The sequence below is a fragment of the Vulpes vulpes genome, chromosome 2, assembly GCF_048418805.1.
Source record: "Vulpes vulpes isolate BD-2025 chromosome 2, VulVul3, whole genome shotgun sequence".
Classification (NCBI taxonomy): domain Eukaryota; kingdom Metazoa; phylum Chordata; class Mammalia; order Carnivora; family Canidae; genus Vulpes; species Vulpes vulpes.
In genome coordinates, this window is record NC_132781.1 from 45171588 (window position 1) to 45194672 (window position 23085).

At 50.2% G+C, this 23085-nt stretch overlaps 1 protein-coding gene across 1 annotated transcript in view; it reads left to right on the plus strand.

Moving 5' to 3' along the window:
• RPH3AL (rabphilin 3A like (without C2 domains)) overlaps positions 1-23085 on the plus strand; it is a 146216-nt gene that overhangs the window by 118485 nt on the left and 4646 nt on the right. The window contains 2 exon segments of the mRNA XM_072747929.1: positions 2720-2894; positions 22408-22521. Of these exon segments, the coding sequence (XP_072604030.1) occupies positions 2720-2894; positions 22408-22521 (289 nt within the window).

The following is a 23085-nucleotide window of genomic DNA, read 5'->3' on the forward strand; positions in this document are numbered from 1 at the left end:
AGCACTGTTAACAAGAGTGGTAATCTGGAAGCAACTTAAATATCTATGAGTGGAGGGCTGGTTTAATTAAGTTTAATAAATCCAAACAATGAAGCTATTAAATAATGGCAGTGGAGACCACCATTACTTATTAACACAAAACAGTTGCTGTGATACATAGTTAGGAGAGAGGCAAACACAGGTTGCATCTACATGATCCTTCAAAAAAATTGCATATATACCCCAGGTATACAGTTGGCTCTTGAGGGCTTGTTTCATTTGGTCCCTCTGAGGCCCAGTGCATGTTGGGGGTCAGGAGGCTGGTGCGCTCAGGGTGACAGGTGCTCAGACCTTTTCTCAGCACACGGAGGCCAAGTGAGCTCCTCACTGGCACCAGTGGCTTCATGGGCTTGGGCACATGTTCTCAGAAACCATGTGGCAGCTGTGCAAAGACAGGGTGGCCTTGGCAGTCACAGCAGCTCCCTCCTCTCTAGGCACCCAGTCTGCAGGACACTTAGAGTCCATGGTGATGTCTGCCCTGCTGAGGCTTTACTCACCACTCAGCCACACTTAGTGAGCATCTACTTTGCTTCTGTAAACATTGGGATGAGACTCTGGGGCCTCCAGTGTGGAATAGAGGCCAATAGAATGGTGGGCTGGCCTTGGGCGAGTTGCTTAAATTGTCAGAGCCTCGGTTTTCCCATCTGGAAAGTGGGGATAATAAGAGCTTCCTCAAAGAATTTCTCACTGGATGCCTCTGGGAATGGGGAGGAGACTTTAATTTTGCACTCTGTGAATTTTAGACCATGTATACACACTGTCAATTCAAATAAATACTTCCCATAGGAGGACCATGAGAGGACCGGAAACGATTTTTTAAAGGGGACTCCATGAGCCATTCAACCCCTTCGAGCCAGAGACAGGGTTGGGACTCAGTGGCGCTGTGTCTGGCACTCTGGAGCATAAAGAGATGACTCATGATAGTTGAGTGATTCCGGTGCTGCACAGTTAGGTGCTGAGTCTACACAGACCAATTACTAGGGTTGAGCATCTGTAAGAAAACTTGTTGAGTAGATTCCAAGTGGGAAACACCACTTGGTGTTTTTTGGCTCTGATGGAGAACTCTTTGTATATTGGCACATTCAAGGCTCTGAGAAGTCCTGCAGTAATGCTTGGTTTAACCACCTAGTGCTTCCCAAGTGTACATGATCAAGAACCTTTTTGTGTGTGTGTGGGGGGGGGGGTCCAGTCCATGTTAATATCTCACAGAATTAATGTACAGAGGAAGACTGAGGATTAGGAAAACTTGTCCTAGAGAGAAGCAGGGTACCCTCTGGCCTTCTGATTTTAAATTAACTCTTTTGAGGGATGCTTGAGTGACTCAGTTGGTAAAGCATCCAACTCTTGATTTCAGCTCAGGTCATGATCTCAAGGTTGTGAGACCAAGCCCCGTAGTAGGCTCCACACTGGGCGTGGAACCTGCTTAAGATTCTCTCTCTTATCTCCTTCTGCCCCTACCCCCTCACTTTCCTTCCTTCCTTCCTTCCTGAATGAATGAATGAATGAATTCTGTATTTTGAGTAGGGAACATGGTCCACTAGTTGCTAAACTTCCATGTTTGTCAGATGAGAGGAAGAGGGTGATCATGATAATCACAAGCATCACATCTGTGAAATGGCTGCTCATGCCTGGCACTGGGCCATGGTACCTTACAATCATTCAAGTTTGGTCCTTGGGCAGCCCCGGTGGTGCAGCGGTTTGGCGCCGCCTGCAGCCTGGGGTGTGATCCTGGAGACCTGGGATTGAGTCCCACATCAGGCTCCCTGCATGGAGCCTGCTTCTCCCTTTGCCTATGTCTCTGCCTCTCTCTCTCTCTGTGTTTATGAATAAATAAATAAAATCTAAAAAAAAAAAAAAAGGAAAGATACAAAAAAAAAAGAAAAAGAGTTTGGTCCTTGGGATGCCTGAGTGACTCAGTCAGTTGAGTGTCTGCTTTCAGCTCAGGTCATGATCTTGGAGTCCTGAGATTGGGCCCCTCATCCCAGTTCCTGCTCAGTAGGAAGGCTGCTTCTCCCTCTGCCTCCTGTGATTTCTCTGGCTCTCACTCTCTCTCAAATAAAATAAAATCTTAAAAAAAAAAAATCTCATGGCTGCTCTATGAGGCGGGCACTGTTCCTACATTCCACCTACTGATGATGAAACTAGGGATCCGGAAGGCCGATGTGTCCAAAACTCACAGCTGCCAGGTGACAGATCCAGGGCTCAGACCCAGGCTGTTTGCTCTAGCAAACCAAGGCTTGCTCTTCCCTGAGAAGGCCACATTCCTTCACACTCTCCTAATCTTACTAAATACCCTGAATATATTTACTTCAGTGGAAAAGAGATTATGGAGTACTTGGTGTTTCTTGAAGTAGGCATTAAGAGTTCAGGGGTCTTATCTCCGTGCTGCTCTGAATTCTAATCTGGGGTTCTCAGAGGTCTGCCCCCCGCCCCGTGCCTTCCCAGACATAGTCTCATCCCTGGGGAGCTCTCTGGGACAGCTTTGAGTACTGTGCTGTCACCCAGCCCTGGCTTGCTCTGCCCCGGAGCCTTGAGGGAAGGGGTGGCAAGAGGAATGCAAGTGGCATCTACTGAGTGTTAAGCACTTTCCAACAGGGGAGGAGGGCGGGTGTGCGTGGGAGCATGGCACAGGGAAGGCTGCTCTGCACCCCTTGCTCTAAGCAGATGTCACCCCTGCCAGGTCTGGAAGAGGTCAGGGGCCTGGTTCTACAAAGGGCTCCCCAAGTACATCCTGCCACTGAAGACCCCCGGCCGGGCTGATGACTCCCACTTCCGACCTTTGCCCATGGAGCCCACCGAGCCAAAGCCCAGAAGCATTGAGACTAGTCGCATCTACACATGGGCCCGAGGGAGAGGTAAGTCCCCTCTGGCCCCCTCTACTGGGAGAGCAACTGTCCGCTAGCCAGGCAGTGCCATGGGCACCAGGCCAACGTCTGCCATACCCTCCAGGTGGCTCGTACTGGTGCTTCGTCCCTCCCTGTGCCCTTGTGTGGGCAGCGGGGCCTTAGCACAGTGACTGCTCGAAGCAGGAGGATCCACTGGAGGCCATTTCACAAACGAGTGCTAATTTGGGGCTGGGGATGCTGTGAGCACTATGGATCTTTGCAGAAATGTGATTCCCTCAAGGATTTTTGCAGAGTATGAAAATGCATCTTTCCAAAGTTGGCCTGTACCATCTCTTTTTGGTGCTTGTCTTGCATCTCAGTAAGGGAAGACTCCTGGAGTCCCTGGTCCTAATGAGCAAAATGACTTCATGCCCAGGGCCCTTTGGTATTCATGGAGGTTACGCTACTGTGATTGCATCCCGGGCAGCCGCCGTCAGAAGGGGAGCTCAGGCCCACCAGCGGGAGCGTTCCTGATGTGGTAGATGACCCTCCACAGCTTGCATGGGGCTTGCATGTTCATGATTTTAAATTTTAAAATTCTCATCTCACAACAGGCTCCAGAGGTGACCAGGGCAGGTATTTAAGTCCTGTTTTGTGGATGTGTAGCCTGAGGCCCCAAGAAGAGGAGGCACTTACTGAGCCCCTGTATGGCTGAGCTGAGACCAAAAGGCAGCGTCCTGTCCTCTGGGCCCTGGCTCCTTCTGTCCTAAAGGGTCCAAGTTTCAGCCCAAGACTTAGAGACTGAGGGTCCTTAATGAGAGAGAGCAGTCAGAGGGACAAGCGGCTTACCTGGTGCTGGGCCAGGCAGGCAGACATGAAGGGCTCTTAGAGATTTCTGTCTTTGGATTATGAGTTGGCATCTATCTTTATCTCGTTTGGGCTTTTTTTCCTCTCTTGTTGCAAAAGTAAGGTGTGTTTATTATAAAGTGTTGAAGGTTGTCAAATGATACTATGTAGAAGGTAAAAATCTACTATAGGGCAGCCCCTTCAGACAGGACTGGCATTAACAGCTGGGCCTCTGTTCTCCTGAAACCTCCTCAGCATCCCCCGGCTCTTTCTGCAAAGGACCCTCCTCCCTAATTCTGTCGGACTCCATTTGCACTTCTCATTCCCATAAGTTTGCCTCTCCTGCCATCACTGCCACGGCAAAGCCCTTGTAGGACCATGGGCAAGTGCGGGTGGGCCTGGGCCGGCAGGCAGAGGAGCAAGCCCTGCTGGGACTGGCCCCCGGGAGAGGAGCCCGAAATGGGGTTTGATGGGGAAGGGGCTCCCTCCTCTACTCAGTCCCATTTCCACCCTTGAGCTGGGGCTTTCTCCTGCCCCATCCCTGTCAGGGCACATCTTTGTCCCTCGGGCTCAGGGGGGACATTGCAGCTAGGGAAACAATGTGGCTTCAAGTGGGTTGGGGTGGGGGGCCCTGTCTGCTCAGACTCAGCGCAGAGCATGCATCCATGCACATACACATACACACACACCCCTGGGGAGGGCAGAGCCTCCATCTCCTCGGTCACGCAGGCACAGATGGCCTTTTAATAATGCGAGCGAGGAGGCCAGCGGCCCACATGCTTGCAGCCAGCACGGCTTATTAACTGAGTTTGCACTGTGGCCAGGCTAGGCTATGTGGAGGTCCCCCTGTGAACTTGAACTCCTTCTGCAGATTGAGTCAGAGGCCTCCAGGCCCCCAGAGCATGAGGCAGCGCATCTTTCCTGCCAGAGCCAGGGCCCGGCAGCGTGTTGCAGCTCTGTGACCACCCGCCTTTTCCTGCCAAGCAGGAGGAGGTGGCCCAGATGGATGACCTATGTGTCTTGCCTGTGGGCAGCAGAAGGGTGAGGGCTGCTGGCCCCAGACTGGTTGGGGAGGCCCAGGGAGCATCTGCACACACCCAGAAATGGGACACACTGGGGGTGCATGGGGGTACCTGAACTCAAGGAAACCCACAGTCAAGAGGAGAGGAAGGAAGAATCAGAGCTGGCAGAGGAGACAAAGTAGGAGGCATTGCTGGGGAGGGGGGAGGAAAGCCAAGAGATTCTAAGCCACAGGAACCAGGGAACCAGAGCACCAGGCATTTGCAAGGAGGGGGCCACTAACAAGCCAACTGCTCCTGAACGGCTTCCACGCCTGATCCTGTGGTCCTCTGATTGACCTATGTGGAAGCCAGGATCTGTGCTTTCCTTTTTTTTTTTTTTAAGATTTTATTTTATTTATTTATTCATGAGAGACACACACAGAGAGAGAGAGGCAGAGACACAGGCAGAGGGAGAAGCAGGCCCCATGCAGGGAACCCGACGTGGGACTCAATCCCGGGTCTCCAGGATCAGGCCCTGGGCTAAAGGCGGCACTAAACTGCTGAGCCACCCGGGCTGCCCAGATCTGTGCTTTCCAATTGAGTTGGGGTCCCCTGACCATCGCAGACATGGCCATGTACTCACAGAGGCATTCAGGTAGCTACTGGACACCTGTAGGAGACTAGAGGCCCTAGGCCAACTGGAACCATCCTTATAGCCTTCCCTATAGCTGGCCCTGGGCCTGGGGGTTAGGGGAGGGCAGCCCCATGCCAGCCCTTCTGTGGTTTTCTGGTGGTGTACGTGGCCTAGAGGTCAAGTCTGTGGCAGCCGCAAGGGAAATGTTGGCCTGGCCTGTCTGGGAAGTCTCCCAAGCTGGGGGGGCTGCTGCCTCAGCCCCAATTCCTTTTCAAGCTGGTCTCTAGGCTGTCAGACTCCTGACAGCAGACAGCCCTCAGCTGGCAGCCTTGGGAGGCTGGCATGGGGGCATCCCTGGGCCTTCCCAGACCACTGACAGCTGGGGAGCCAATAAGCATTTTTCTGGCTCCAAGACTGGCTTCCCCTCCCCCGCCTGGGTGCCTGGCAGCTGGCTGGGGTCAAAGCTGTAGTTTGTGGTCCAGATTAGGGCCTGTCAGGTAAGTCCAGCCCAAACTGAGCTCAGGGCTGGGCAGAAATACAGTGATCCGCATCGGGGTGTGGACCCCCACCACCCTGGAAGCTGCCTATGAACAGGGCCCTGTCTGTCCTGAATAGGCCAATTTCTTACCACCTAGCATGGGAGAGGCATGGGACAGATGCTTCTTAGGTCAATGAGTGGATGAAGGAATGGATGAACCACCCACTCCCTGCTAAGATATTTGAAAAACTGTAGAAGGATTTTCCTTAGGGCCTGCAGGCTCCCCTGGACCAGAGTTCTGTTGGGCAGCCCCAAGAGACCCTTGAAGACTATTCAAACCACCCCACTCCCAGGCTCTGCCTCTGGGAACCCCAGGGTCATCATCCCTCTCCTGCCCCACAGTCCCTGCTTCCCAGGGAGAAAGCTGCTCCTGCGGGTGCCTGAGTGGCTCAGTGGATTTAGCATCTGCTCAGGTCATGATCTCAGGGTCCTGGGATCTAGCCTGACATCAGGTTCCCTGCTCAGTGGAGAGCCTGTTTCTCCCTCTCCCTCTGCCCCTCCCCACCCTTGCTGTGTGTTCTCTCTCTTTCTTCCTCTCTCAAATAAATTTAAAAAAAAAAAAAAGCTGCTCCCTTCTTCCCCTGCCCCTGTTCTTCCCTTCCTCTCACTCTTTCATTCTCCCTCTCTCTCTCTCTCTCTCTCTCTCTCTCTGCCCTTGCACTCGTACACCTGTGACTTCCAGCTTCTTCCCCAGTCCACCCCACCCTGCTTTCTTTTTCGTGCCCTGTTACAAGAGGAAGAATAATCAACAGATATAAGCCATGAACTTTTCAGGCCATAGGTCAATCAGGTAATATATATTGATGTTTTTGAGGCAGGTTCCTTTTCTTTCTCCTTTAAATTTTTTGTACTAATTTTTTTAAAAGATTGATTGATTGATTTTAGAGTGTGAGTAGGGGGGAGGGACAGAGGCAGAGGGAGGGAGAGAATCTCAAGCAGACTCCACACTGAGTGCAGAACCCAATGTGAAGCTCAATCCCACAACTCCAAGATCATGACTGGAGCTGAAATCAAAGAGCCGCTTAACAGACTGAGCCACCCAGGTGCTCCATGTTGATTTTTAATTACATAAGTATACATAATATATTTTAACAAGTTAAGCAATTCAAAAATGTATGAAAATTTAAAATCTCTTCTGCTTGCTGTCATCCCCAAGCCCCTTTGTCCCTATTCCTACAAACACTTTATGTAGGATTGGTTCTTTGTTTTATTGCTTTTAACAACAAAAATAGGCTCTTACCTATAACTCTGCATGTAACTTTTTTCACTTAAAGAACATCATGAACATCCCTCCAGATTAATAGATATTTTACTTTATTCTTTTTCATGTTACCATGTATTATGATTTAATTATTCATATATTGATGGACATTTCAAATTGTTTCTGGCTTTTCACTGCTGCAGGCGATACTGAGAAGTCTTTAAGTGTATATGATGCTTTTATTTCCATGGGGTGGGTTTCCAAAAATGGGATGTGTGTTTCAAATTTTCATACACATTTGAGGTGGCTGGGTGGCTCAGTTGGTTGAGTATCTGACTCTTGATTTCGGCTTAGGTCATGATCTCAGGGTTCTGAGCTCGAGCCCCATGGCAGGCTCCAAGTCAGCAGGGAGTCTGCTGGAGATTCTCTCTCTCCTGCCCCTCCCTCCTGCTTCTGTGTGTTCTCTCTCTCTCTCTCTCTCAAATAAATAAATCTTGGTGCTTGCTTTGGTAGCACAGATACTAAAAATTACCTGTTTTAATCCATTCCTCATTTTTTATTAAGTGGTTTATTTTCTCATATTAATTTATCAGTGCTGCTTTTGTGTTAGGAATGGTAAATGGCTAGCAATGCTTTCCTCCTTGACTTCCCATTTTGTTTGACCTTAGCCTTTACTCATAGTATTTGGCCATTCAAAACCTGTTCCTTTTCATTTTTGTGAAGTCAAGTGTGTCTTTTGTTTGTGGTTTCTAGGTTTCCTGTCTTAACTCTAAATGTCTTCCTCTCCAAGATTAAAGAAGTATATGCTAAATTTAAAAAATTAATATAAGATTAAAAGGAAATTAAATAACATGATAAAATTACCAAAGAAGAAAAAATCTAACACCAAGTATTATATTCATTGGTAAAGAACTGAAGCCATGTTCTATTGAGATGCAAGTCCCCACCCCATCACCACCATCACTTGACAGTGTTTCATAGTCTTTAACTAATATAATAAGGCAAGGAAATAATCTGTTGCTGTTGAAAAAAGAAGAAATGATCTTATTTGCGGATGATGTGGTTGCATACTAAGATAACCCAAGAGAACCTACTAAATCAACCTAGTGGGTTTAATAAGACAATTTGGGAACTGACAGGATACAAAGTAAACCGGTAGTTTACACACCAAAAAAAAAAAAAAAAAAAAAAAAACAGTAGTTTTACTCTATGCTGACAATTTAGAAGGAGCAATGGGAAAATTCACTCATCTTTGCAACAAAAATGTTGCCTAGAAGTGAAATTGAAAAGACAATTAGAAAAAAAAAAAGACAATTAGAGGTCTAACTTGAAGAAAATTTTATAGAGTCTTATCAAAAGACCAAAAGTGAGACACAGAGAGGCAAATATCTTGATTCCTTCAAAATAATAAGTGTAATAATTTCTGTCTGATTGCCAGTGGAGGTTTTAGGAAGCAATGGATTCAAAAGTTTCTTTTATCCACTAGATAAACAAAATGTGGCATAATCATGCAGTGGAATATTATTCAGCCTTAAAAAGGAACTGAACTACAGACATAGGCTACAATGTGCACACTCTATGCTAAGTGAAAGATGCCAGAGACAAAGGTCATACAATGCATTACTCCAATTCTACGAAATGTTCAGAACAGGCAAATCCACGGAGGCAGAAAGTAGATTCCTGATTGCCAGGGCCAGGGAAGCAGGGGTCAGGGGAGCAATTGCTAATGGGTACAGAGAACATGTGACAAAGATGTTCTGGAACCTGGATAGTGCCAATGGTTGCACGACTCAACAAACATACTAAAAAACCATGTAATCATACACTTTCAAAGAGTGAAGTTTATGGTATATGAGTTATATTTCAATATAACAAAATGGTTTGCTTATTTTTTTTTTAAGTGTGGCAAGGAGCTGCCTGACCAAATGATAAGGCTTACTATAAAGTGACTATAATCAATAGAAATAGTATAGTATGGCACCAGAATAAATAGAATATTTATTTATAGAATAAGTGAATAGAATAGAGAAGTAGAACAGAATAGAGAAGTAATAGACCTAAGGATGTATGGAAGCTGAACATAGGTAGTTTTTCAATTCAGTGAGAAAATAACAGGTTTATGTAACAACCAGAATTAGCATAATTAGATTTCCACCCCATTCCATGTGTATTCAGAAACACACTGCAGATAGATTAAAGATCTAAATTTTAAGGGTACCTGGGTAGCTCAGTTGGTTGAGCATCCGACTTTTGCTGCCAGCTCAGGTTACAATCTCAGGGTCCTGAGATGGAGCCTGCCTAAGATTCTTTTTCCCTCTGCCCCTCCCTACCCCTACCTCTCTTTAAATAAAAAATAAAAAATAAAAATAAATAAAAATAAAAACCTAAATATTTTTTAGGGCATCTGGGTGGCTCAGTGATTGAGCATCTATCTGCCTTTGGCTCAGGATGTGATCCAGGAGTCACCGGATCAAGTCCCAGGTCAGGTTCCCCGCAGGAGGCCTGCTTCTCCCTCTGCCTGTGTCTCTGCCTCTCTCTCTCTCTCTCTCTCTCTCTCTCTCTCTGGGTCTCTCATGAGCAAATAAAATCTTTAAAAAAAAAAAAAAAAAGAGAGACAGCTGAATTTATCTGACTGAAGTCATTATTCTCAGATAGGATTTTGTGCTTCTCTCTCTCCAGTGGCAAAGATCCTTAACATGATGGGGCTTCTTAGATTTCCACCCCATTCCTTGTGTATTCAGAAACACATGGAATTTGTTTCTCCACCTCTGACTAGAGGCAACATTACTCTGGATCTGCTCTGTGATTGGTCTGCCCCAACCTACCCAAGTGGGTCTGAGCTCCTGAAATTAGAGGCCTGAAGCCCTGAGTCTAGAGTCCATATACTGTTCACAGGGCTTCCTAGGATCTGTATACTTTTCTCAGATGGGAACCAGAGAGCTGAGTGACCCTGGCTTGGGAAGCTTTGCTGTGTTAGCCTCTCCCTGGGAGCCTAGGACTGGGCAGGTGGGAGGGGACCCCTTGTCTAAAGCCTTCATCACTGCCCTGTGGCCTGGCCGGATTAGGGAGGCCCTTTCATTTTGCCTTCCACCCTAGACCCCATAAAGCCCTACCCACAGGGTACAAATACCCATTTCCTCCCACTCCATCTCCTCCAAGATGGATAAGAAACCATGGTAGGCCAAAAGGCCCCTGGCTGAGGCAAAAGCAGACCTCTAAAGCTCCCGTGGCCATGGAGCAAGTGCACTTTCCCATCTCCATGAGGCTGTATGGCTGTCCCTCTGTAGGGACGCCCTCCCCCACCTCCCACCCTCTGGCAGCCCATGAGCAGAGCAGGGGCTTCCTGGATTTGAACAGATTTACACACCAGTTGACTTTCAAGGTCTGTTCCAGAAAAATACTTCCAGGTTTTGGATTTGTTCCAGTTGGATCGTTTTGAGAAAAATAGAGGGGTTTCATTATCGCTTCATTGGTTCACTACATTTTAAGCAATTAAAAAAAAATCCTCAGCTGCAGTTCTGTTTGCAGTCCAGAAAAGCAAGCTTTAGGGTTGCTTGGGCTGAGCGGTCTGGTTCAAGTCAGGCTACACATGTTTGCCTGGGCCAGCCTTCTGAAGAACCCGGCTGGCCCACCTACCCCATGCCACCACGTTCCTTGGGTGCTATGTTGGCACAGCTGGAGTTCTGTGGGTGCTCAGCCAGCCCATGGGGGCAGCTTCAGGATGGACGAGGAGGGGGAAGCTGTCCTAGAGGCTGTGGCCAAGAAGCCTCTGAATCCCAGCCTGTTCCCCCCAGCCCCCCGAATTTAACACTGACTAGGCTATTGCCCAAATCACCACGAACACTGGCTGTCCCCATTCAGACTTGGCAAGAGGATATTTGGTTGCCAGGAACAGAGACCACCGAGGCCAGCTCAAGTACAGGGATCAGTGCCAGGCACTAGGGGAGGTCTTCCAGAGCAGGGAAGGAGATAAGGCTTGCAAGCCCTGTGGTGGAGAGGAGTATGGCAGCGGCCACTTCTGCTTCTCAGGGAACTCTTAGATCAGCTCCATCTTCAGTCTCACATCTGCATATGCCCTTCCTCTGGCCTGCTCTCCTCAGAACCCCACATCTGCACTCAGGGAGGAGGTAATAGGCCCAACTCATTCCTACTCAGGCTGTCCTTTTTGCATATAGCTTGTGTCCTATCAGATATAATAGATGGCATGGCTAGTTAGGGCTACTTTCTCTCAAAGCAGGGCTGGGACAGCATAGGGGGGAATTCGTATATCTTGCTCAGTAGCCGCTGAGTCACAGAATTGGGTATCTTGTGTCTGATATGGTAGTGAGTTCCCTGTCTTTGGGAGCATTTGAGAAGAGACGGGCTATTATAGTGAGGATGCTATGCTTTAGATACTGAGAGAAATTCAATATGGATTTGTTACTGTGTGCCCAGAGTTAGCCCCCATACTGTGATCAGGGCTGGGGAGATGGGGATACAAGATAGAGAAATCCACATGGCTCCTGAAAGCTTGGGACCAGAGACCTCTGTCTCGGTAGTGCAGAGCTGCAGCCAACTGAGCTAATCAGCAGTTTGGTGGCAGCCGTTTTTCCATCAAACCCATATGCTGTTTCCTGACTTCTTAACGCAGCGTGCTATTTATACCAGTAGATCCATTCATTCTTAATGAGCCACGGTTGTAGATTGTAAAATGTTTTATTTTCATACAGGATTGCTCACTGCCCAGAGCCAGCTGTTGCTATGCCACCTTCCTTCTTTTTCTGTTCCTAAGAAATTAGCATTTTGGAAGCTACTCTGAGTGCTCAGCTGCCCTCTCCCACCCACGACTCAACACCACCCCCCCCCCAATGTTTCCCCAGCAGACTCTGGACTTGCCATTTCTGTCACATTGGCCCAAAAATGGCATGTGAACTCCCCGCAGCCTTTGGAGCAGCTGGGAGGGTATGTTTGTGCAGGGGGGACAGGCTGGCTGAGGCTTGGAGAAAGAAGCAGAGGACATCAGAGCAGGAAGGCTTCCAGGTTGGGAGGTGGGATGCCATCTGTCCTCCAAGGGTTAGACATTTGCTGGTGTTAGCGGTTGCAAACTGGTGGAGCAGTGACTCGATCTGGCTCACTGCTTTACATTCACTGACAACTTTTTTAAACATGGAGAATTCTTACTAAAAAATTATGGAATTCTGGCTACTTTTTTGAAAATCAGAATGTCTGCCAATACTGCCCCCTCCTTGGACAAATTGAACAGGCTTAAGTAGCAGCTTCCCCCTCCACGCTGGGCTCGCAGTCTTGGGTCTACCGTAGTCCCCACCATTCTCTGGTGTCCCTTGGCACTCTGATCACCACCTTACACGGTTATTAAGAAGAAAGTGAAATAGTTCTTGTTTCCACATCCCTACAAAAGGAGGGGCGAGGTGCACCTGGGTGGCTCAGCGGCTGAGCATTGCCTTCGGCTCAGGGCATGATCCTGGGGTCCTGGGATCAAGTCCCACATTGGGCTCCCTGCTGGGAGCCTGCTCTCTCTCTGCCTATGTTTCTGCCTCTCTCTCTGTGTCTCTCGTGAATAAATTAATTAAAATCTTTATTAAAAAAAAAAAGAGGGACAATAGGAATTAGACCAGTGGGAGCATCTGTTGCAACAAAAGTGGACACACTTCTCTGTGGAAATCACTACTCATATCCAGAAATATCATAATAAGTATATCAAAATAAATATCATATCCAGCCCACGTCACCCACTGACCCTTTGACCAGTCAAGGACAGGCCTGATCATATCACATCTGTGCATTCCCTCTCCTAGTCCTGATCCCAGGCTAGGGAAATGAGTTTTTGGAAGTCCTTCCTTCTCTCTGGACTCTGGTTGCCCCAAGAATAGGATGGAGACCAGGGAGCCAGGACAGAGTCTGTTCTCTTCCAGCTTTCATATCTTACAGTTCCAAATACAAGGGAAGGAAACTTTCTGGAGAAATTTCTGGCAGGTGGTGAGGTAGCTTGCAGATCGTACACTAAGGCTGCTCCTCTTGCAGAGATCAGCCTCCTTTCAGCACTGACCCTGCCCTCTGTGCATACACGTGGGCACGCTTATATACACACACACACACACACACACAGTCCCTAGTGTGTACTGCCAGTGGAGCCCCTCAGACCTCCGAGTACCTCGTGCCACCCCCACCACACCTGTGCACGGTGCTTGTGGTAAGTGCTCACTAAGTGTCTATCAACTGACTGAATCTTCCTTTCAAAGTTCTGTCCCCAGGATCATGTCACTCACTTAATCATGGCCTTCTCTGTCGTGTCCATTTTACTCCTTGCATGGCTTCTGGAGTCCTAGGGTGGTGGAAGTAACTGGTACTTTTTTATATATAAAGTTAATAGAAACCACTAAACACACCACACACACACACACACACACACACACACGAGCCAGGAGGTTTAGAGAGGAGGGCGGGAGAGGCTTCTGGCCATCTGAGAAGGCACTGTGGGTCCCTCACAGAACCCCCAGACACCCCCTGGCTCAGGTCTGCGTGCTGTAGGTCTGCTGTTTGGGTCCAGAAGGTAAATAAAGAAGAGTCAGAGACAGTGCTGTCCGGGGCTCCCACCAGCCATTTGGGGAACTGAATGTTATCCCTCTCCGTGAGCAGGAGAAGGTGATGGGGATGGTGCTAGGTTGCCCAAACCCCTGTGGACCACACCGGGGCAAACACCCATAGTCAGGCAGTTGGCAGTCTTCTCACGTGGCCACCATTTCTCCACCAGTAGATCCATTCTACTGAGGGCCCGGGTGCTGTTTGCCTGTAGGTCTGTGCAGGTGAAAGAGGCAGCCTCAGGCCTCAGTGCTGAGTAGCCAAATAAAATCAGCAACAACTGTAGCTGCCAAGGATTGCATGGTTGCTCACTGCAGCCTGTGCCAGGCTCTGTGCACTCCTTTTTTCATGGAATCCCCAGATAACTGGGGCGGGGCAGTGGGGGGAACTACTCTTGTCCCATTTCATAGTAAGGCATGGAGAGGTGATCTCAGTGTGGACAGAGGGATCCCCTCAGTGTTCAGGAAACTCTGTCCTTTCCCTAAGTCCCAGGGCAGTAGAGGCTTGGCCATCTCTTATGTGGCTGTATTTTGAAAGAAAAACCCATGCATACTAATTTGTCTTGACCTTCAGAGCCCTTGGTGAAGCCAAACACGAGCCCAATGCCAGTGTTTGGGAATGGGAGGACCACCCTCAGAACAGAAGCACCTCGGCTGCACTGCACTCCTTCCCCAGAAGCCCTCCTGCTTATCCTGGGCATCCTCACTGGCTTGGGGATTGATTCCCCAAGAGCAAAAGGCCCTCGTTAGCCACACCACAGAGGTCGGGGGCATGGCTGTCCATTCTGATTTGTCCAAGCCAGTAATAACCTCAGTTGATTAGCCAATTCCAAGTGCAAGGCAAGGTCTTGGGCCTCTTTGTCCCCACTCCCACCCCATCTGAATGGACACAGGGAAGCAGGGCTTCCAGCCAGCCTCTGGCTTTGGTTCAGTAGATGTGCACAGAGCTCCTGTCACAGCCTCCAGGGGCCAGGCAGGGCTGGTCTCCAACCCTGTGCAGTGCACACCCTCTCCAGCTATTCACCTGTCTCACTGTGGGAACCTACAACCCCATCCTACCCACTCTAGATTTCTCAGCCTCCAGGGGCCTAGCTGAAGTGAATAAACCTGGGCCTGCCTGCCCTGTCTGACTCCAGTAAAGCCCAAGGAGATAGCCATGCCAACTTGGCTCCATTCCTCCGCAGCTGTCTCCTGGGGTCTTCTGTCCATCATAGGTGAAGGCTGGCCTGGCACACAGCAGGCTGAGCTGATTCCCCACTGCTGACCTGGCAACCACAGCAAGGAGAAGAGAGTCTGGCCGAGCCCAGATCTCCATGCAGGACAGGAGGCCAGGCCTCTCCTGCCTCACTTGCCTCTGGGTCCACCCAGGGTTCAGGTAGATCCAGCAGCCCACCCTGACCCCTAGGCTCTGAGTCTCTGCTTAGGTGCAGGAGCCAGAAGGATGAACCCAGAGGCCAGGAAGGCTAGACCCTTAAGGAATGGACTCTCTCTCTCTCCTCAGTGAGGCCTGAGGAGAGAGAGAGAGAGAGACCCAGAGACAGATGAGTGGAGATGACAAGAGACGAGACAGGAGAGAGAGAACCTGATTGAAAGCAGAAAGAGGAACCAAGAGAAAACCAGGAAGCCCCAGAACACAAAGGCACACCAGACATACAAGGCAGAACGAGGGAAAGCAAAGGCAGAGAGGGGCTTTTAAAAACATCAGCCTTAAAAGAGGCACCAAGAGACCAACTAAAAGACAAAGGCCCAAAGACCCACAGAGGCAGAAGGAGACAGAGAGAGAGCTGTGGTCAAGGACAGAACCAAGGCACATTCTGCATCCCAGCAAAGGCAGGAAACATGCACTTCCCTGACTTCCCTTCTCCCTGAACACTCTCTGCCTCCCCTTGAGAGTATCAGATTCTCTCTGGAGGAAGCTGTTCTTGTCTTCTATCCACCCACCTCTCATTCTATCTGGAGCTCCTCCAGCAAAGCCAGGACTACAGGATTTCAGTGCTGGTGACCACATCACTATTGATTGATTCGTCTTCATTACCCAGTGCCTCCTGTCTGTCTGTGAGCCCAAAGGAGGTAGTTAATTAAAATCAATGGGGCACACACAAACAATCCCAGGAAACCCTCCATCCCCCAGCTATCAGTTCCCAGCCTGGTCTGTGTTATCCCTACTGGTGTCCTTGGTGGCAGCCCAGGAGGGAGACCAAGGCAGAGGGCCTCCCTTAGTGCCACAGGCTCACCCCACACTCTGAGGTGGTCCTGTGATACCTCCACCTCTTCCTTCACAGAGAAGGAAATGGCCTCCCCTGGCCTTGAGGCCACCTTTCTCCTTGTCTGGGCCCTGGAGGGAGTTTGCCAAACAAAGGAAGAACCTGTTCCTCTGGCTTGGCCTTGGATTTGAAAGAAGAGCAGGCTCTCTGTAAGCAGTGCATCATCCCTCCCACCTACCACCACCCGCCCAGGGCCCATCACCCCAAGCAGCCTCTGACAGCCCCTCCCCCCATTAGTCTGTCCCTGGCTCCACCAAGCAGCCTGGCTTGTCCCACTTGAGTGTCCTTGAAGCAGGAGGAGGCTGTGAGGAGGTGCCTGCCTGATGGGGAGTCCACCTCTTCTGGAGATGGAGCTGGCTCGCCACCACCGTGCCAACCGTGCTGACCGCCGTCTGGTCCTGCTGTCTCTGTACAGTGAGTGCCCTGTCCTCTCCTGGGAGGTTCTTCCAGGAAGCAGTCAGGTACTTACTGAGTGCCTGCTTGACTGAAGGCTCAGTGCTAGGAGCCTGAAAGAAGCCAGATGCAGATTAGGATGCGGCCCTGCCCTCAAATGGTTCCTGGTACAGTTGGGGAAATGAAGGCAGGCATCCATGGTAAAGAAATGCAATGCCAGGCAGTGTCTGGGGGGCCAGAAGAGCTGCCCCAGCAGTCATGGGGAGAGCGAGGAAAGGCCTGTCTTCCATCTCTTCTTCCCCAGGCCAGAGACACTTTTCAGTAGAGGCACGATTTAAATAGGTTCCTGGAGGATGAACTGGAATCGAATTTTTAAAAATATATACAGTCTTGCATAGTTTTTTGAACTCGTAATGCTTTTTGTCCTGCTCGATCATATTTCCTTGGGGTGGCTATTGTCTCTGTTTTCCACATGAGAAGATTGAGGCTCAGAGAGATGAAGGTCTTTGCTCAGGAATGTTGGAGGCTGGACTCCACCCACGATGTGGGGAGGGAGCAGGGAGCCTCACACTCACATCGCAGCACCTACCTCTGAAGGGAAAGGCCCAGACAGAAGCCTGGGAAGGGCATGTTGCAGAGACTGAGGAGGAGCTGGCATGCCTGGAGAGGGGAACTCCTGAGGGAGCAGAGCCCTTAGGGCAAGGCCAGACTGCGGGGTGCCCTGCCTGCTGTGTGGGGAGGAAAGAGCAGAGGTGTCAGCAGGAGCTAGGCCTGGGCTCACATCTCAGCTCAGCCTGCAAATGGCCCCTGAAGGCATCCCGTGCCTCCAATGTCCTGTGCAACACAACCTAGGAATCTAAGCCCCCTTGGGGAAGGCGAGTCCACCCCTGTGAGGTTGGCCCTGGCACCAAACATTCTAACTCCAGAGGCCAGCCACGTGCCATGTGGTGTGGGCCACGAATTCAGGAAGAGTCCCTTAAGTAAAAAGCTCCTACCATGTGCCAGATACCTGTGTTACGTTACTGATGATACTAACAACCCAGAAAAGGGCCCAACCAGGCCAGTGCCTCTTCACCACCCCATACCTTCCTCCTGCTACCACCAGAGCCCCAGACTTGGGAGGCATCTCAGTGGGATTCAGTCTGCAGGCCTGGCTCTATTTACAAGTGAGGCAGCTCTCGCCTGTCCCAGGGGACAGTCCTGCGGCTCCCCTCTGCAGCCTGGTAGGCAGAGTAAGGCTAATTGGCGATGTCTATGCATTCCCCAAGGCCTTATCATCTTCCCTTTACATTAAAAAAATTATTTTGTTTTTAGTATGCAAAATTTTCCACCATCTGCTTTGCCTTGGCAGAATGTTTGCTGAAAATATCTTTCTTCCTCTCTAATTCCCGTAGTTTTGGGGAGCCTTTGGAAGCCTCCAAGTGGAACAGCAGCAGCTCGCAAGTGCCTCCCAGGCTCCCGAGCTGTTCTTGTGCCAGGCAGGCGGATGTTGTGGCCCAGAAGTCACATCACCCCATCTCTTAACCAGAGAGGAACACTGGGATCCCTCTACTAATGAAATAGAGCTAATCTGAAGTTGAATCCTAGGATTCAGACCGAGTAGCTGTCCAGGTTGGACTCTTTGTGTGTGACCCCTGAGAGATGCCCAGGGTCACAAAGAGAGGTGGTGGCAGAGAAGAGCCAGAAATTAGGTCACCCCAAATCCCAGTATGGTGTTATGAGGTCAAGTGGTCAGCATCCTACCTCTCGCCTGGACCATCCCAGGCAAGGTGTCTTCACAGGATGGCAGCTGCCACATGTGTCCTTTGAGGGAGTCAGAAAAGACTTTCCAAAAGGGAAGACTTCCCCCCACCTTCATGTACCAAAACTCTAAGTTTCCATGGTGACAGTCAAATTGCAGATCTATCTAAGAGTGAGCCAGGAAAGAAAAAAATCTGGCCTATCCCCAGAGAAGTGGGCATGGCTGGCACTGAGGCCGGCCACTGCTAAGGATGAGAGCCAAGCAGAGGGGGGCACCCCTTCTGGGGCATGATGGGAAAATCTCAGGGATGACAGCTCCCCAAGCAAGAGGTCCAGGGTCTCAGGCCACAGGAGTGGGGGAGGCCCAACCTCCTCCCTGCCTCCTGGCAGAGCCCAGGTGAGTCCATTTGGTGACTCCTCCTTCTTGGGAGGACAAGTGGGACAGTCTTCTCCCTGGTGTTTTCCCAACTTCGATCTGAAAAATGAGGCGTGGGCTGAAGGCAAGCACTCATCGCCAAGCCATCCTAGACTGTCTTTGGGGAATTAGAAGGGAACAATCAGCCTTCAGACACACAGAGTGTTCTGTTGAGGATGGAAGAGCAAGGGCCAGAAGATTTATGAGCTTGAAAGCTTTGTTAATAGACCTGGAAGATTTACAATCACAGCTGCCGCACGAGAAAGGTGGCAATCAGCAATCCAATGGCAAATTAGCCCAGGTTTGGATTTTATGGTGACACCCTTCCCCATTGTCTCCTTTGGAGCTCCAAGTATTTTGTGCTCTCTGTCACCGGCACAAGAGCACCAAAGGACCCAGGCATTGTTTCAACATTCAGGCGCTGCACATTGCCCACCCCTCCTCCCCCTGTCCCAGCTGTGGGCTGGCCCCAGGATAAGGAAGATCCTGCATTCCAGATCAGGAAGAATGGCTGCCAGAGACAAGGGGAAGCCAGTGTGGACGGGAGTCCTGGCTCTCCTCAGGGACTTCTGTCTGCCTAACAGGCTGCCAGACCCTCTGCTGATTCCTTTACAGCTGCCCCCTCAAGGGTCTCCCTTGGTGGGGGCACCACTTGCTACCTCCTGCCTACCTCCCACTCCCTTTATCTGGGGACCCACAGGGTTGGTGCTTAGTCAGTCACCGAGTGAGTCAAAAATATATAAATGCCTATAAAACCAACGCTGCAAGGTCCAGTCGGGGGGAGTCGTGATCAAAGAAACCCAGTCTGGGACCCGCAAAGCAATTGCAAAATAAATCAGGCCTTTGCATTTTTCAGATACTATGAAGGGGCATGTGGATCACAGCCCCTCTGAATTCCCTCTTGATTCTATAGCACGAAAGCCCAAAAAGCCAAAGCAAAACTCTTTCTCATGAAGGCAAGGAGGGAAAGAGCAGAAAAGGCAAATCCTTGAGCAGATAGAGGAAGAAAAAGCTGGGAACAATCAGGTTAGCATCACTCTCGCCCTGCCCGTGTGGGCCTGGCTGTGCAGGAAAAGCACACCATTCGCAGTGTGCTTTGGCCCCTTCCAGGAGCCTGGGAGTCTGCTGGGGGAAGCGCACGTGTGCACACACATGCACACACACACATACACACACACACGCACAAATGTACACATGCACAAACTCTGAAAGCAGAGAGTGGCTGTAGCAGAATGCATAGGGCATTCAGCCAGCCAGGCACAGGAGATAAGGAAGGCTCCCTGGAGGAGGGCTCCCTGGAGGAGATGGTGTCCAAAAGGAGCCAGGAAAGGGGCACCTGGCTGGCTCAGTCATTACAGCATGCGACTCTTGACCTTGAGATTGTGAGTTCAAGCCCCATGTTGAATGTTGAGATAATTAAAAAAATAATATGAGCCAGGAGAAGAGCCATGAGCAGGGCATTCTGGGCAGTAGGAAGTAAGTTGCTGTAGGAGGTACCGACCAGCAGTTTGGTAAGAATTCAGCCATGTGGAAAAACCTGGGTAAGATTGTGCAGGATGGGAGCGTGTACGTGGCTCAGTAAGTTAAGCATCTGCCTTTGGCTCAGGTCACGATCCCAGGATGCTGGGACTCAGCCCTACATGGGCTCCCTGCTCAGTGGGGAGTCTGCTTCTCCCTCTGCCCCTCCCACTCTTTATGCTCTCTCTCTCTCTCAAATAAATAAATACAATCTTGAAAAAAAGAGATTGTGCAGAACAAGGCTCAAGAAGTAGATGAAGAACAGGACCATGGACATGTAGGTTACAGGGAGCTTCTAAGACAGGTAAGCTAGCATTTGTGTGTTAGTTGGAGCATTCCCCTCTGCGCAGAGAGAGGTGCCCACAGGTGGGGCCCACGTGGGAAGCTATTGAAGGAGTCCAGGCTGGAGACACTGAGCTCTTGAGCTAATCAAGGGCGGTGGCCACGGTGAGGAGGCCACTGTTTGAAGAACTGTTTAGGAGGCAAAGCTGGCAGAATGTGGGGTGAGGGGGAGAAAAGAGTGAAGTAGTCCTCAGTGCTTCCCGAAGCACCTACTAGGTACCAGATGCTCTGCTATGGAAGCACACGGTTGACAGTCTCCTAGAGCTGAAATGTTTGGCCAGCTCCATCTGTCTGGTTGCCAAATTCTGTGACCTGTGACTCCTTTTGACATGGGCTGAAGGCACAAAGACTTTCCAAAAGACCCTTCCGGGTAGAAGCTACATGGCACAAGTCCTGCCACTGCTGCTCCAGTGCCCACAGCGTATTTCCCTACCTGATCAGGCTCTCCTTGCTGTGGGCTGCTAATGCTGTCTCAGGGCCCTCCTCTGCACACTGCTCCACAAGGGGCCCAGACCATCAGATGAAACCTCTTAGCCACTCTTGGCATAGACCAATTTTATTTCCAGTCTCATCTCCCACCAGACTGGTCCCTGTGGCATAGGGTTGATTGGCAGTAGTGCCATCTGGGCACCTGGCACTGTGCCAAGCAGAGTGCCCAAACTCTCCTCAGTTCCCTCTGTAATCAGCATTTTGCACACTCACTAGCAAGGCACACTGACTCTTACCCCATCCACCAGGTCAGTCATCTGTGAGTGCTCCTTACCTGTGATCCCAAACCTTTCTGTGCTGTTGAACTTGTTATTAGAGTTACATCGCATAATCAAATGTTATGTACACAGATGAAAAGAGCCAGGAAAGACAGAGCTGTTTCATTAAAACCAGGACTTTGGAAAGTCTTGTTAGAAGCCTACTTGCTTAAAAAAGCTATTAGATCAGGTGTGGGCAGGACAACTGTAAAAAGCAGGAGAAAGAAATGGAACAGCAGAGAGGGATTCTAGGGATTTGCTAGTGTCTAAGCTGTGCTGCAGTTTAGAGACACTAAACACAGGGATCACAGACGGTGCAATGTGGGTGCAGCTGGGACATGAAAGACCATGTGGGCCCTATCTCAAAGCCCTCCATCAGAGGATTGGTGAATGGATGTACATGTCTATGCTTAAAATCAACATAGGATGTTTAATCTATTAATACATCCTGTATTATGACTCTCATGATTGACCAACCAGCCAAATATGGTCCCATTTAGTCCAGAAAAGAAGATTTCTACCACAGTGGGAGTTCCCCATGAGAGCTCCCTGCCCTCCCCTCTCCTGGAACACCAGCCCCATCAGTCTGGCTCCCCTCTGCATTCACAAGGCCCTGCTGTGAATTCCTGGATGAACTGAAATGAGGGCCCAGGCCTCCCCACTTCATTCCTTCCAGCAAAATCACAGTAGTTACAAACACAAGGTGTAGAGCCAGCTGCCAGGATAATCGTCCGAGCTCTCCCACTTACTACCTTGGGCAAGTGCCTTGGGTTCCTCACCTGTAAAATGAGCACAGTCCTGTCTTCCAGGGATGTTCTGAGGCTTCAGCAAGCTAGCATATGTAGAGTGCCAGGAGCGCTTCATAAGGGCTGGCGAGGACTGGAAATTTTGTTACAAGCAGAGCTGCTTTGCCTCATTAAAAGGTAGAGCAGCATTGTACCCCTGAGCGTTACCGGGTACAAGCCTCAGAGAGGTTGTGCCTGCACCAAAGAGGATAATTGGCTCCTCCTCCAGCGAGAGGCTTCTGAGTCCACCCCTGGAATGGGGTCACACATGGAGGCCGCTGGCTGAGGGGCCAGCCCTCCCTGCTGGTGCTGGTCACTCTGGCCCCGAGTCAGGGCCTCCTCACACCAGGACTTGCCTCTTCGGCTGACAGAACTGCCATCCCTGTCCCCAGGCCACTTTTCTGTGTCCCAAACACAAGGACCAGCTGAAGTCGTGTGCCGCTTTGTCCAGGCAGAGGGGAGGCCTGCCCCAGCCCCTCCGTCCCATGAGTCTGCTGAGAGTGACTGGTCAGGGTAATCTCCTATGCCTGTGTCTGTTCCAGTGGTTTCCAGTGACAGCGACAGTGACTCGGATCTCAGCTCCTCTAGCCTGGAGGACCGACTTCCTCTGTCGGTGGTCAAGGAGCCCAAAAGTGACAAACCCTACAGTGAACCAGGTAAGCACAGCAAGGACACTGCTTGTTTCTGAAGCCCCCCTGGTGCAGATGGCTTTGCTGCTTCCTCAGATCATGGCTCCCCAGCTGATGTCTACAGAGCCACTCTCAATGAGGAAGGAGGAGGGGGCCTGAGGCTGGGATGACTAGGAGCTAAAGTGTTAGCACCACTGCAGAGCAGGACAGAAAGCAGACCCCGCTGTACTTGCAAGGGTGGAGGGAGGAGGGCAGACCCAGCTGTGTGTGCAGGGGTGGAGGGAGGGAGGCAGACCTAGCCAGCCTGCCTGCACACCCAGAATTCCTCAGTCTCCCTGTGAGCATTCCCTAGATGAGATTGTGTCTCGTGAATGCTGAGAGCTGCAAAAATCAGGTATGCAGTTCCTTGAGCTAGCTCAGCTCTGCCATGAAACCACAGTGGGACCCTGAACACATATCTTGACCTCTTGGGCTCCTGTCCCCTTCTGTTCAGCACAAATGTGATGGAGCAGGTGGTCCCCCAAGTGTCTTCCAGATTTAACACCAGAGCTCTCCTCTGTGACCTTCTCATATGGAAGAGAGTTAACAGGG